Genomic DNA, 15157 nt, shown 5'->3' on the forward strand with positions numbered 1-15157 from the left:
AAAAACACAATGGAAGCCTGGCACTTTGGAGCTCATGTAAATACAGCTTTAACTTCTTATTTTCAAAGAAAAATGAGATTTAACTTTTAAAAAAATCTAAAGTGTTATCCCCAAAGGTTCTTAAAAAAAAAAAAAAAACCTCAACCTGCTGTACACATTAAATAATTCAAATCAATGATTCTTTTAAGCCCTCAGCAATGCATGAACCAATGGGGGAAGGCAATCTAACGCTTCATGCATTTAGGGGATTGCATTAGAAAGACTTTTAGTCTGTTTCTGCTTTTATGAATGCAAATGTATGCAGAGCAGACAGACTGGGATCTGTACAATTTAGCAATGATCAAAACTTGTAATTTTTGAAAATGGGACAGATGTCCAGACTAGTTATATTAAGATGCTTTTTATTGAAGAAGAAACCAAACAATGCAATTCTATCTCCTCCTTAAAAAGGAAACAAATATACAACAACGCTACCACAAATTAGGATAAGTTGTATATCATCTTGTTTCTTTCACAGATTCTTAAAGTTGAGAGGCAGGTTAGGGTAGAGGAATAAATATTTCTAGCATGTATCATTGCATTACTCATTTTCCTGTCCCCAAAACACAAAAACGGGGAAACATTTCCCCATTCAAGGACCACTGATAGGCTAAAGGTTAACTTAGAGATCAGCTACATCTCTGACTCTAGGAACTATGCTCTCCTTGAACTACAGGCAGGAAAGCAGGCCAGCCAGGCAGTCTTCTTTAAACAGTCAATAAATATGTGCTAAATGAATGCCACCTTTCTTCACTCACTTAAACTTGCCGAGTGCCTATCTTCCCATACTTACAGCATCAGGACTTCCAAGGTGATGATATTGAGTATCTAGAATGTGCCAGGCACTGGGGAAATAAAGATGAAAACGTAGTTTTTGCTCTCAAGTAAAGTGAGGAAGACAAATAAATGTATGATTAAAATGGGATGCTAAAGCATGGTAATGAACGTTTATGAGGTGCATGGCGACTGAGATGAGGAATGAATTCTGGCCAGGCCATCAGAAAAGACTACATTGCTATAAACTCTTAGTCTTGAAAAATTGCTGAGTGGACAAGGGGAAAAAGTCCCCTTCTGGGTAGAGGTTAAGCAAGTGCAGAGGCACAGAGAGGCAACTAGGAGAATGGGAGGCATGGAGATGTCATGCAATCAATCACATCTTCATTGGAAACTGTCTGTATGCGAGGCGAGGTGTGACGCTCCAGGGATATGGCCCCAAAGAAGAAACGGTCCCTGTCATACTTTATTCTGTAGATGCTAACTAAGAATGTCAACAGAGGAATGACGTGATCAGCTCGTTCAGAACAGCCACTTCGGAATCGAGGTGCAGGATGATGACACAGAGAAGAGACTGGACGTGTGGAAGCCTAATTATAGCTACTGCAAGAGCTCAGGTGAGAGGTGATAAGGGACGAAGCTGAGACAGTGATCCTGGGCTGGAGAAAGGATGTCTGGTCATGAGATAGACTCAGCCAAACTTGTCCACCATTCAGCGTCTGCTTCATTTTCAGACAGCTCCAGTGGTTCCGGGTTCCTTCCTTGTACCGAGCTAGAATCTGCCTCCCTCTAACTGCCATTTGCTGTGACCTCGTTGTGCATCCGGGAGAAATTCAGAAGCGACAGGTCCTCAGTTACTGGGCCTGCGTTCACGCTTGATTGCCATCAGTGACATTCAGATAAAATGTTCGTATTCCTCTAACAAACAAAGCAGCAGACTTAGGGCAGCTGTTTCCTAAATCTCTTGCCCTAAACATTCACCTGCAAGACGAGAGGTTAAAAGAGAAGTGGTTTTAAAAAATCTTTTTTTTAAACTTCAGCTTCATAGATGTTTGAAATATTTCACTTGACTTTGTAAATTACCCGTCTTCTTGCTTTTTAAGCTCCTAAGGGAAACTGTGTCTTCATTCAACAGAATAGGCCTTGGCCATTCTGAAGGCACCTAGACCTCTGCTCAATGGCCAGTGTTTTGCAGGAACAAGGCACAGGTCAGCAGGAGAAGTCAGTTGTTAATGGTTCAGCAACCCTGCTCTCTGCTCTTTCTCCTCTGAAATTCTACCTTCTAAAGCTACCACTACAGGCCCACGAGTCTAAGAGTTTTCTTGAATTTCTATCTACAGTTTTAGAAAGAGTCCTTCAGCCCAGCCCGATCTGCATGGCCAGAGCAAGGCAGTAAACTGAGACATTTATCTCTACCATCGTGGGCCCGAGTCAGCCAGAAGTCTGCCTGTGTGGCAGTCATGCTTTTCTCTTCAGGGAAGCCAGGGATTAATACACTACTGAGCTTTGTTCAGGAAAATATATTTTTTTTTACTGTGAAAGTTTTCAAACGTACATAAAAGAGTGAAATGAACTCACATATTACCTTCTTTCAGATTCAGCATAACCAACATTTTGCCACACTTGCTTCATCTATCCTTTTCTTTCATTCTTTTCTCCCTACCTCCTTCCTTCCCTTTTTCTCTTTCTTTCCCTCCTTTCGTTTCTTCCTTCCTGCCTCCTTTCCCTGCTGTATTTTTAAGCAAATCTCTTACATCATGTTGTTCTCCCCGTATGTTTCATGGTAACTCTAAAAAAATGACATTTTGTATGTAACCACAATACTATTATCACACCTGAACATATTAATATTAATTCTCTAAGATCATCTAATACCTAGTTCCCAGGGAAGTTTTAGAAGTCATAAGGCTTGAGATTTCTACTGCTTCTAGGGAAAGGCTATGCTACAGATAGCCTTAATAGATTATCAGGAACATTTTCTTTATACTCAGCTTAAATTTCCATCCTATTACTACACAGTATACCCCCATGTGTCATGCTAAATAATTAATCTCCCTTTTTAATGTTTACACATTTCAAATATTTGTATACATTTAGCCTGTTTTTCCTTAGTCTTTGCTTAGCTGAGCTATACATATTTAATTATTTCAGTCTTTCCTTATTAATCAATGCCATCAGCCCTTTAATCATTTTGGAGCTTTTCTTTGAAACTCATCCAGCTGGTTTCCATAAGCTCAGTAATGAGAAGCCAGAACCAGATGCAGTGTTCCAAGAGTAGTCTCACCCAAATTGAACCACTCCCCATCTCTTCTCTGAATGCTCAATCCCAAACCACACGAGTCTTATTTTCTGTCCTATTATAACAGGAACAAATGTCTTGTTTTCTGCTTTTATTTCCATTTATTTTTTGGCATTACAGCATGTGTTTCATTTCTCCCACTAAACATCTGTGCTTCAGATCATTTTCCTCCAGATGTGACATAAACAGCCTTTTGGAATCAGAAATCCAACTCTGCCATTTGGGCTACGTGACTCTTGGCTAGTCACCTAGTACTCAGCGCCATTCAAGCTCTTCTGCAAAATAACAGATATAGACTGATCCTTCCTCCTCCAGGAGACTGTTGGAAGATCAAGTGAGATGATGTCAATGAAAGGGGCTTACTAACTTTAATGGTGTATGTGTGTGTGTGACATCTAATATACAAAAGGTGAAAATCTACGTTCTCTAAAGATTTCTTTTTCAATTTGTAATCCATATCCTATTGTACCATTTGATAATCTTTGCTGTCAGGAAGTTCTTTGTTTCAGCTCAATTCTTCCTACCACAACAATTTCTAATAAAGCATTTTTGAAACATATACATTGCTTCCATAAACCATCAGACTTTCGGATGTATTCTTCTCTTATATATGAATCAGGCATGTGGCATTTGCTTCTGTTTACTATTTACTAAGTTCTAAGAATCATGCTAAACACTACCCAGATGATCTAATTTAGACTTCATCATTTTATGGAGGCACTATTAAATTCCCCATTTTACAAATGAGGAAACTAGGGCTCAGAACAGTTAATTAAGTTGCCTAAAGTTAATAGCTGATGAGAAGCAGAACCTGGAAAACCTACAATACTAAGGCCATGCTTTCAACCATAGGCATGATTTAATATTTCAAATAATAATTGGGAACCCCTAACTATAGATTAAATTCAGCAAACCTCCTATATGCCGGGCACTTTGGAGAGAGGTGAAAGGGCATGGTTCTTGGAGGCTCACTGTTTGGTCACGGAGGAACTCGCTACTATTAAAAGGAATAAGCATGGTGGTCATTGCTATCATAGGTAACTCCGGAGAACGTGCTACTCATACCCAAATTCAGATTTCTTCCCTTTAAGAAAAACTATTGACCCACTATTGCTAATCATTTCTTCCTCCAATTTCCTGGCGATCAGTTGTCTAATAAATCCCTGAATACCATCAACTGTCCATTCAAACACCCATTATCTGATAATACTCTAGTTCGGAGTTTTTAATACCTCAATCCTCGATTACTGCACCAGACCCAGTTCCGACTGGCTTCTCTGCCCCTTCTTTCTGCCTCTCCAGTTCTTGCCACATACAACACTGCCAGATTAATCTCCTAAAAGGAAGGCTTCCGTAAGAACAGTCCCTCCTCTAAAGCCTTACTTAATTCTGGCTTTCAAGGCTCCAAATGACGTAACTAACGCCAGTCTGCCCTCCCAACTGCGTACTGCCACGACCGTTCCTCTCCATCCAGACCTTGCCTCTCTTTCCTGACTGAATATGCCCTAGACACTGCCATCTTTGCTAGAACTATTCTCCCACCCCCTGAACTGCTCTCCTTCCTCTCTTACCTCTTGGAATGTTACCTGTTGTTCAAGGCTCTCCTCATCCATGCAGCTATCCTCAGCTATCCTGATCACCATGTTGTCTGTCTTCTGTCCTCAGTCGGAGCTCAAGATGTTTGCAGAAATTAATTACTGCTCCATTAAACATCACTAGCACTTTTTGGCAACACCACTCACTGCTACTCAGGTATTATCTTGCACCACTACGTATCTTTTTATATGTACATTTCTTGAGTTTCCATCTGAAGTAAGTGAAAGCTTAAAGGCCTGGAGGATTTCTTCACTTCTTTTGTAATGCTATACATTGTTTCCCCACATGAAGGCGCTCATGAATCTTTGACAGTTGACACATTTAAATTATATGGGATAAAATCACCTCATCGTCACCATTAGATCATATAGCCAACATGTGAACCAAAAGACTATTACTGACTTAAGATATCTGACCTCTAAGACGTGTCCTTACTAATGCATTAATTTGAAGTTGGGAAAAGTTACTTTTCTGTGCCCTAATGTTCTTAAGTTACAATGGAAAAATTAAAAGTCAAAATAATCAAAGCACCCTGAATAGATGAATACTAATGTATTAAATGCTTTGCCATTAGTCAATGGATCAAGAGATTACTTTCTAAGGACATAAAACTAGCTACAATGTTATGGTGTTGCAAGTCAGTTAAATTTATCTAACTACTCTGGTAACAAAGAGTTCCATTTCTAGCAAAAACAGTGGACAAAATAACCTCAAAACCCTCACAACTACTAATGCTAGCAAAAAACTATTAAAGCATTATTTAAGGTTATGCTTCTACTTAGCATGCAGAAAGCTTCAAGAGAATGTCAATCTCATATTAATAGCAAGAAACAGCACGATAACTTCTTAAACCCATCAGAGAGTTGAGATTGCGAGGTGAAATAAACTCAGAGGAAACGTGAATTGTTTCACTTTTGGCCTAGTACTGAAGGAAGAGGCAGTCAGCATAAGAAGTAGGTTAAGATGAAAACAACTGATATTGTAATGAATTCTTAAAGGCTTAGAATGAAATTTTGGGAGCCCCAAACACGAAGGAGTCCACTTCCTAGTTTCTAGGCCTAGAAGTACATAAGGCACAAATATTTCTTTAATATTTTGATTAAAATGAAAATAAAAAAACAGTACTTCAATGAGACTCTTGGAAGAAAACTAATTTGTTTTTGGATGAGTCTTGAAATTTTAAGACCATCTTGATCGGTTTCAGCTGCTGATGAGAGTTTATATTTCAAAGTTAAAAAAATTTAACTATTCATACTCATAAATCTGACAACTATAAAAGGTAATAATTATTAAAATTACTTATTTAGTTAGCAAAAATGAAACTGAAAAAAAAAAACAGGTCATGAAAATACTTCTACCAAGTGTTTACCGCATAAATAACTCATACAAATGTATAAAGAAACCCTTAAGACATTTATTTATATAAATAAACAAAGTATACGAAAAAGTTACACAAAAGCAAATTATTAACAGAGCAGTTCTGAACTCCCTTATACTTATTAAATTAGCAATAGCTGTAAAACCCCCACTCAAAGCTGTAAACTTAGTGAACTGATAATACTCAAACGATGACACTAAAATGGTACAATTCTTTAGGGAAACAATAAGGCAAACATATTAAGAACGATAAAATTGTTCATATTATTCCACTTAATAATCCCAGTCGCAGGAGTTTATCCTAATAAAATTGGAAATAATTGTTCAGCAATAAGGAAATGGTTTAGATAAACTGAATATGAAGTCATATTAAAATCATTATCCAAACTAACTTCATAGGATAATATGAAATGAAAAAATAGTCCACTGAAAAGGAGAGGTGTCTTAAGACTGCAATCATGTGGACAAAAGAAAAAATAGCAACATAAAATTAAAATTCTGAAGTCACTGGATTGGGATGTTAAGGTTTAAGGATAATTTTTCCATTTGGCAAAATTTTCTTCCATGTTTTCAATATGAAAGAGAAAGACTGGTTACCGTTTTAAAAAATCACTTGTCTTTTCAAATAATCTCTTTTCTTCCCCATTAGTAAATTATACACGTCAATTTTTAAGTTGAGAAATAGACCAGAAATGCCCCAGTTGTTTTCTAAAACCTAAATATTCCTCTGTTTGGACCTTGGCTGGCAATGCATGAAGACACACCCTAACCTGTACCATTTCAATACACAGAAGCAGCCTAACACTATTAGTTTCCCATAACAAAAATATGAAGCACTCATTATATATGAAACTTACTATTTTGTAATGTGATTATACTTTCAAAATTATGTTAAAGAGGGATAGGAAACTTTCAGTAGGCTGTCTGAATGAAAACGTTTGAGAGCAACTGTTTTTAAATATTTAGAGCAGAAGAAATTAGCTGGAAATGCAGGGCAGCTATCACAAGGTCTATAAATAGCATTTGAAAGAGCAAACTAAAAAAACAATGTCATTGGGATTAATGTGCTATAAAAAGGTATAAATACTATAGAAAAAAAGGAATTTTTAATTGAAGATACATTCTTTAGCTTACTTTTGAAAAATTGTTATAATTTGGTACAGGGTGGTCAACTGTGTTGAAAATATCAGGAAAAAAATCTTATAACTGCCAAAATATAAGCCATTGGACTGTCCTTTGCGCTAATGGGAGAGTGGAAGTGAATTTAAAATTTAGTCTTCCGTTTACATCCCTTTAGTGGTAGCATCGATAATTTGGTTCAATTACAAATATTTATTATAAAAGTTTATTAGTGTCCGAGATCTAAACAAACACAGCTATTACCAAATAAATGCACCCTTATCAAAGAATGTGCTTAATAATCATGAACATAAGTTAAATAATGGCCTTTTCAAACAGAGAGAATTTCAATACAATAGAGAGACCAGGAAGCCAAAATAAAGTCAAAGTAACACTAACTTACATTCACTTTTGTGACACCAAAGAAAACATGTAGCTCATATTTCTTTTTTCTTTGATTAGAAAAAGATTTCAGCTTTTTCACAGGAAAAGATTTTGAAGCAAGATCAAAATCAGAAAAGTTGATTTTCCTGAATCCAATCTAACAACATAATAACATCCGAAAAGAACATTCCATAGCATGGCAAAGAGTTGAACAACTGCAAGGCTGTTTATAATGGATAGAAGGTAAACTGTATATTAAAGAAACTGGAAATGGTGGACCTTTTTCTTCATGCCAAAAAAGGAAAGGAAGAGTTGTTTGCCTTTTGCACGGAGCTTGTCGTTCTGCACACAGGATTCAAATGTCAACCAAAAAATAATGACCCAAGCCAATCTTAACATGACTTAATTACATCATCTTCTCTCTTTGTCTCATTTAGAGTTATATATTCACAGCTCAAAACTTGTTCATTAGACTCCTCGGGTTTTGATTTTTTAAGTGCCAACTCTGCTGGGAGAAGAGATGAGCAATGCTCAAGAGACTGTGCAATGTCATCAATTGTCCATTTGTCTTCGGGAAGGGCATGCTCTTCTAGTGTAAATGGTCCCTGTTTGGTTCGAGTCAGCTCAAGCACATTGGCACAGGAAGAGAGTTCTACAGCAACGAGAAGTGAAAAGAACGTCCACAAGATAAATGATGCAGTATTTCTCAGTCTAATTTTTCAAATGACAGAAGAACTAGATTAAACCTCTCAAAATCATTCCAAATGTAAAACTCTAATAATCCAATATAAGAACCAAGAGCTTTGAGATTAAGAAGTGATTAAGTAGCAAGATATTTAACAACTCACCTTACATACTGCTTTAAAGGCTATAAGGAACTTGCACACATTTTCCTTATTTAACCCATGAAGCAAGCCCATGATACAACTATTACTTTCACTTCACAGATGACGTAATATGACCTGTCCAGTGTCACAACTGCCAGCAAATGGCAGAGACAGAACTGCAACTTTCTGGCTGTTTGTAAGACTATGGTATGGCTTCTAGTTTTTAAAAAATTTGACCTGCATTAATGAAAGTAATTTTTAGAAGGATGAATCTTTTTTCTTATCCCTACTTTGGGTGAAAATATTTTGTACTTGAGAAAATGTTGATCCTTACATTCATTATTCCCATCTTCATTTTCCGTTCCTTTCTCTTCTCTCCCATTTCAAACACTTCACTGAAGCTGCTGATGCTGATAATTATGTGCCATAAACCTATAATGCTTCTGAAGCTGAAGGCAGCAAGAGTACAGTTCCTAAGGCCAGGACTCGGAGAAATGACAAATAGAAAACTCCCTCTTCCCATCAAAAAGGAATATTACTCTCTAAATGATAATTCATAATTCATCTTTATGCTTACCTTTGCCAATGTCACTGACCAAGCTTCTGATATAAAAACCTCCTCCACATTCAACATCTGGAATGTTAACAGTGACATGGTAAATTGCTAACCTCCTATGAAATCCGCTTTACATAGAAATGATGCCTCTAAACAAATGTAAAAATGCACTATGCAAACAACCGAGTGATAAAATATTTATGTGCTAAAACATAAATTATTCATCCAGCAGCATATGTGTTTGTGAGATTGAAAAGTCAGAGTGTGGAGAAAGCAAACAGCAGAAACTCATGAACACATTTTAAATTAACCGGCAAATCACACCACTTTAATACTTCAGCCTTGTTCATTTAATAGGTTTTAAATAGTTAGAAATCTCAGCTTTGCTATCATAAGCTATAGATTTTAAAAAATATTTCCAGATTTCTATGCCTTGTTCATTTAAGAGGTTTTTAAATGGTGAAACATCTCAGCTTTGCTATCATGAGCTGTAATTTAAAAAACGTTTTCAGATCTTTACACTCAACGAATACAACGAACAAACAAAAACCCCTTTTTAGGAACAGGAATTATGTTTGGAGTAATAGACTACACGGAGAGCTCAGAATACTTGAATGTTCCCTTGGAAATATTCCTAAAGAAATCATAAAATAACTGAAATTACACAATGTCCCCAAACTGAATGCATATCTAAACTTCTCCTTAACACAAGTTTATTGGTTAAGAGCAGGGATGTGGATTATTTTTATGCATCCACAAGACATCCAGAGTTTCCACACAAAAAGACTACGTTCCAGCTGTTTCTAGTCTTATCATACAAATAAAGCCATTTGAGGGAATCAATCAAAACTGGCTACCTGGGGATTTTCAGTCTTTTTCTCTTCCCATTAGCTCAAGAGTGGGGGCCACGGCTGAGATAAAAAAATAAGCACCAGGATCAAATGCAGGTGTGCTAACATTCTTGCACTATATTTTACTCTGGTGAAAAGACAACTCTTTTGGCCTATCATAACCTCCAGTAAATAAAATAATGTATTCACAGCGTAAATGCAATTGGGAAAATTTGAGTTTTTCTAACTTTCATGGATATTACCTACTGTGCCAACTCAGCTGCTGCATTTTCATGGAATGGAACAAAATATCTTCCGGCATGTTTTTCTCACTATTTGTCAAACATTTTAGAATCAGAAAACTAAAGGAAAGGAGTGACTTTTTTTTCAATTGTACAAAAAACGCATTTTACAGGAACTTAATACACAATAGATAATATGCCAAAGCAACAAAGTTTAGGAAAAAAGGTTTTGAGAAATTACTTAGGAAAGGAATCCTATTTAGTATGCATGAGAAATTAAGAGTAGGGTCAATTTAAGGGAGCGTAAGAATTCAGACGAACTACATACAGCTCTTATATGTTCAGGGTGTCAGCTACTACTTTCCACAACTGGGAGATCATAAAATTTCCAAACAATCAAAGCAAACGTTTTATTTTTTAAATTTAGTTCAAGTGTGGATTATAGATAAATTCAAATTGATAACCTGCATTAAAATTTACCATGTCCAAGAATATATTTCTGCCTTGTGTATTATTTCCAGATTTTCATGATCTTTAGCAATAATTTGCAGGTAACAAAGGCGGCAGGAAAAATAAAATCACTCCACTCTTAGATCTCTTGTTTAATACTAAAAATGCTTTGTTTTAAAAGAACAAATTAATATGAATTTTAAAACTGAATGTAAACTATCAGATGTAGCCAAAATGGGGGAACTAGTATCCACAGGAAAACAAGAAACAAAACGTAAAATTCTGAAAATGTATACTTCTTACCTACTCTTTCTCTGTAGAGATCTAAGTCATGTTACAAGTTTATCGTAAGATAATGTAATACAATGTATAGAAACACTCAGCCTACTTAGGAAGGCATTTCTGAACCTACACGTGTAGGTATTCTCATTAAATGTGTTATCAAAAAGGTATTAACAAATCTGAACCTTCCTTAAACTCAAATTTTTAGAACTCTCCAATATGCCAGGGATCCATTAAAATCACACAAAAGCAGCCAAATACAAAATAAAGGTACCTGTAAATACAAATGATTTCAAATTTCTCTATCTTACCTAATGTGAAAAATGGTGGCTGGAATTTTTGAAGGGAGAGACTGTACACAGTAACTGGCCTGGCAGGCTTTGCTTCTACTACTTCACCTCTCTTCATCAAAGTTGAAAGTCTCTGTCCATCTTTCTTTAATGCAGAATAGCTTACAAAATAAGAGAGGGAGAGAAGAATTAAGAAAGAATGAGGGAGAATAATTCCAGATTACAGTGGGGAAAGGATAACTAGCAGCCCTTTAAATGGAAAATCCTTCCAAAAAATGAACTAGTTTTTTTTTTTTTTTTTTTCCCTTTTAATCTACTCCACAATTGCATCAGGAATAGCTTTCCTAAATAGCTTTGAGACTAATGTACTATAGCTCAATCTGGCACTGATAAGCAATCTTATTTTCTTCTTCAGCCACCTTCCTAGAGATGGCCTGTTCACGTCTCAAGTCCTCATTCTGGGTTAAGGCTTCAGTCATCTCAGCTACATTTCCCTGAAACAATTTCCATTCCAATAATATTCATTTTGATATGAAAAGTTACCAAAATGTTTCTAAAAACCAAATGAGCAAATAATGGTCTTAACAGATCTTAGCTTTGTGTGACAAAATTGCACTAGGTCACAAAATCCTTGGAACAATCACAGAGAAGATTCTAAAACATTTCTTATAAATAAATATGAATATGTTGAATTTATTTTAATAATAATGCTCCAAAGTAATGTTTATTCGTATCCCGCTAAAACTTTTGAATCTTTACATGTGAGGCAAAATTATGAAGAAACATTTCCCCATAGCTATTTCAGTGTTGAAAAAAATAAATTCTTTAATACAAAATAAATTCTAAAAGAATTGCCAGTAACTTATCCTGACAGATCTAATAGCCATTCAGCCATTAAGAAAAAAAAAAAAGCAATTTGCTTGAAATAGTAATGTGCACAAAAAATGTGGTTATGTGGTAAATCAATATTCTCATACTTTTAGTAAGTTATAACTCTCATCTGTTGCAGAGAATTGGGAAGCGTAAGATTCTGGGCCCAAAAGGCATGGTCCCAACACTGAAAGGAAGTGCTAACTAGACTGAATTACAACTCTGACACTCATACTAGACTGGACGGGTCCCTTCACGGCAATTCTGGGAAAAGTGACATCTCTGTGCTCCAGAACTGCCCTGATGTCTTGTAGATGGAATCAGAAAAACTGATAAACACTAGAATAGACGTCAGGCTGTGGCAATATCCAAGGACAGAGGAGACAACATCCCACTACCTCTTAGAAAACGTGAGAAGTGCTGCATCCTGTCCAAATCGCCTTTACGTGACATTTGCTATGTCAGATTTCAAACCTGTCTCACCACAACACAAAAAGAAGACCGTTTTTGTTTTTTTTTTTCATTCAAGTGATGTTAATCATTGGAAAACAGAATTAAACATTTATTCAAATTCAGTAGTTCAACTTACAGGGGAGGTACCTGCATTATATTCCCAGTAAATTTCTGTAAAATGCCTTCAATATCTTCTTGTGTTATTTTATCTGCCAAAAGTGGAAAAAAGTGACACTAAAACAATCATAGAAATACATGTGCTATTTTCACAGCACTGAAAGCTCTGAAAATTCATTAAAAAATTTTTTTCCAACAAAACATGTACTATAGTGTATGTTTTATAGGCCAAATTCTATCTTGTTGAAATGAATAAAATATACATTAGTGAGATAAAAGGAGGAGAAAGTCTTATATAGTCTAATATTAAGACTAAATTCCTTTGCTTCAATTTTTTCTCCAATAAAAGTGATTCAATCATCTTATATCAGTGAGTTCTTACTATGTATGGCCTTTAGAAGAACTGAGAAAAAAGTTGCATTAGCTGCAGAAATGGTCCTGCAGTGATCAAAAATGAGGTGATCAGAAAGTAGAAAAAAACCCGTAAGTTCTTTTCTAAGTTTCTCCAGGCATCAAATATTGTATATAATGCAGTATTGAAGATTATCAAATATTAAGCACATTTAAAATTTTACCCGATAGGTTTCAAAACTGTTCTATGGTGTGGCATAAATTTTACACAGCCACATTCAATTTTATCCCCAACTGAAGTTGTATTTATCTGTCTCCTTCCCTCCCTTCACTGCTCTTGAAATTTCTCTGTTCTTTTAAATGAACACTCTCAGTCAGGAGTCTGACTTTTGTCTCAAAAATAAGCCGGTGCAAAAAGAAAATATATATAGCAAGGATTTTAGCATGATTACTAAGCATTTTTAAAAACGATTTTAGAAAATTTGAATGAAAACATAAATACAACTTTTAATATCTGGTACTTGGTCATATTTTCAGCTTTTGTTTGACACTCTTTCAAAAAAAATGATGTAATATTAATGTACAGTTCTATAATTTTAACAACAGAAAATTATAACACTGAAATTAAACATTTGGGATTTTTATACTTACAGATGACTATACATATTTCATATTCAATAATAAACTAGATTATAGACATATTCTATAACTTGTTTAGGTCACAGTAGGAAATTTGTAGGAAATTTAAACTTTATTCTAATATATACATATTACATTTGATTTCATTTCAACAATATTAACAAAAACTAATTAATGTGCTTTGGATTCCTGTTCTATCACCAGAAGAAAAATTAAAAGACAGCATGGAATACTGTGCCCAGGTTTCAATACCAACACAGCAAGACAGTCTTAACCTCACTGTGACTTTGATCCTTACAAGCTAAACATGAACAAAAGACCAGAATCTACTAGACTCAAACAGAGAAGAGCTGTAGAACTGAAAAGAATTTCTCCAACACCTAGCAGCTCCCAAAAGACAGATCTCAGATGGCTATTCTGTTCATACTGTTTTTTCAAACAGATGTAGCTCATGATACAGATGAGGATTTTTCCATGAAAAATGTTACTCTTCTGCAACATTAAAACATAATTACTGGTAGCACCTTAGTTATGCAAAACTGACAAATCTAGACAACCAATTCTACCACCATACTGACAAGTGCTGCAAGAAATACCATTGTGGATAAAATTGCAACAGCTCATAACTTAGCCACGCATTTTGAAAATAAGACCAAACAGCTTTCTACTGTTAGGCTGGTCTCTTTACTGACATTCCTGAAAATGTATATTCCTTTGTCCTGCTTCGATGGCTCTCTTTCACTGCGATTCCCCCACACAAGATGACAAGACATGCTCTTTCTCATTCTATGTCTGCCACGCTGTCTCTTTCTCTGACTTAACATCTCAGGCATTTATGCTTTGTGCTGTTCATTCTGTAATTAATCATACAGTTTTTAACTGTTACCTAGGATTATATACAGGTATTATCTCACCAAGGAAATTCTAAGTTCCTTAAAAGCAAAGCGTGTTTTTCTTCTTATATAATGTACACAGTTACGATGGCACTCAAGACATTCTTGCTGAGTTTAATTTGCTGAGGAGTAAAAGATCTCAAGGTCTAAAGGACGTTAGAAGTGACGCAGGCCAATCTTTCACGTGATGTTTGAATCACTAACATAAAGCCTATGCAGCAAGTTATTTTATAATAAAAGTGGACATCATATTTTAGAATAAAAACTGAATGTAATAAATGTTGTATTCACTACATGAACATGCAGTGAAGCACACTGGCTATATCTAAAACATGATGGTAGTCCAATCCAAATAATAATAATTGTCTATAAGAATAAAGACTCTACTTGCATAGGATTTAAAAAGAAATGGGGACTAAAATTTCCAAAGCAAGTATATCCCATAACTAGCTGTAAGAATTACATTTGGTAAAAGAAGATGGATGTAAGTGCCATAGGATTTGGGTAGTTATTCTTTGTTTCCCAAATGAATAAATCAACCATGAGACAGTATTCATTTGAAATTATTTTTTTAAGTTATTTTCATAAAATTAACATATACAAGTTCATGTTACACATTATTATTTGCTTAAAATTTATTGACTCTTCCAGGGAACTGACAACATGAGTTGGTACTTAACTGAACTATGAAGTAAAAACAATCCAATGGAGTTAAAAACAATATTCAGCCATGACAGAGCAACTGTTACTGGACAAGCTCTGCCACCAT

At 35.4% G+C, this 15157-nt stretch overlaps 1 protein-coding gene across 1 annotated transcript in view; it reads right to left on the minus strand.

The window, feature by feature from the left end:
• Positions 1–6100: 6100 nt before the first annotated feature.
• TRUB1 (TruB pseudouridine synthase family member 1) overlaps positions 6101–15157 on the minus strand; it is a 33830-nt gene continuing 24773 nt past the window's right edge. Inside the window, exons 5-8 of the mRNA XM_081074981.1 lie at positions 12525–12597; positions 11087–11226; positions 8993–9049; positions 6101–8240 (exon numbers count right to left, since the gene is read on the minus strand). Coding sequence (XP_080931107.1) covers positions 7981–8240; positions 8993–9049; positions 11087–11226; positions 12525–12597 — 530 coding nt within the window. The 3' untranslated portion in view covers positions 6101–7980. The remainder of the gene's footprint in view (positions 8241–8992; positions 9050–11086; positions 11227–12524; positions 12598–15157) is intronic.

This window comes from Rhinolophus hipposideros (genome assembly GCF_964194185.1).
Source record: "Rhinolophus hipposideros genome assembly, chromosome: 15".
In the NCBI taxonomy this organism is placed as follows: Eukaryota; Metazoa; Chordata; class Mammalia; order Chiroptera; family Rhinolophidae; genus Rhinolophus; species Rhinolophus hipposideros.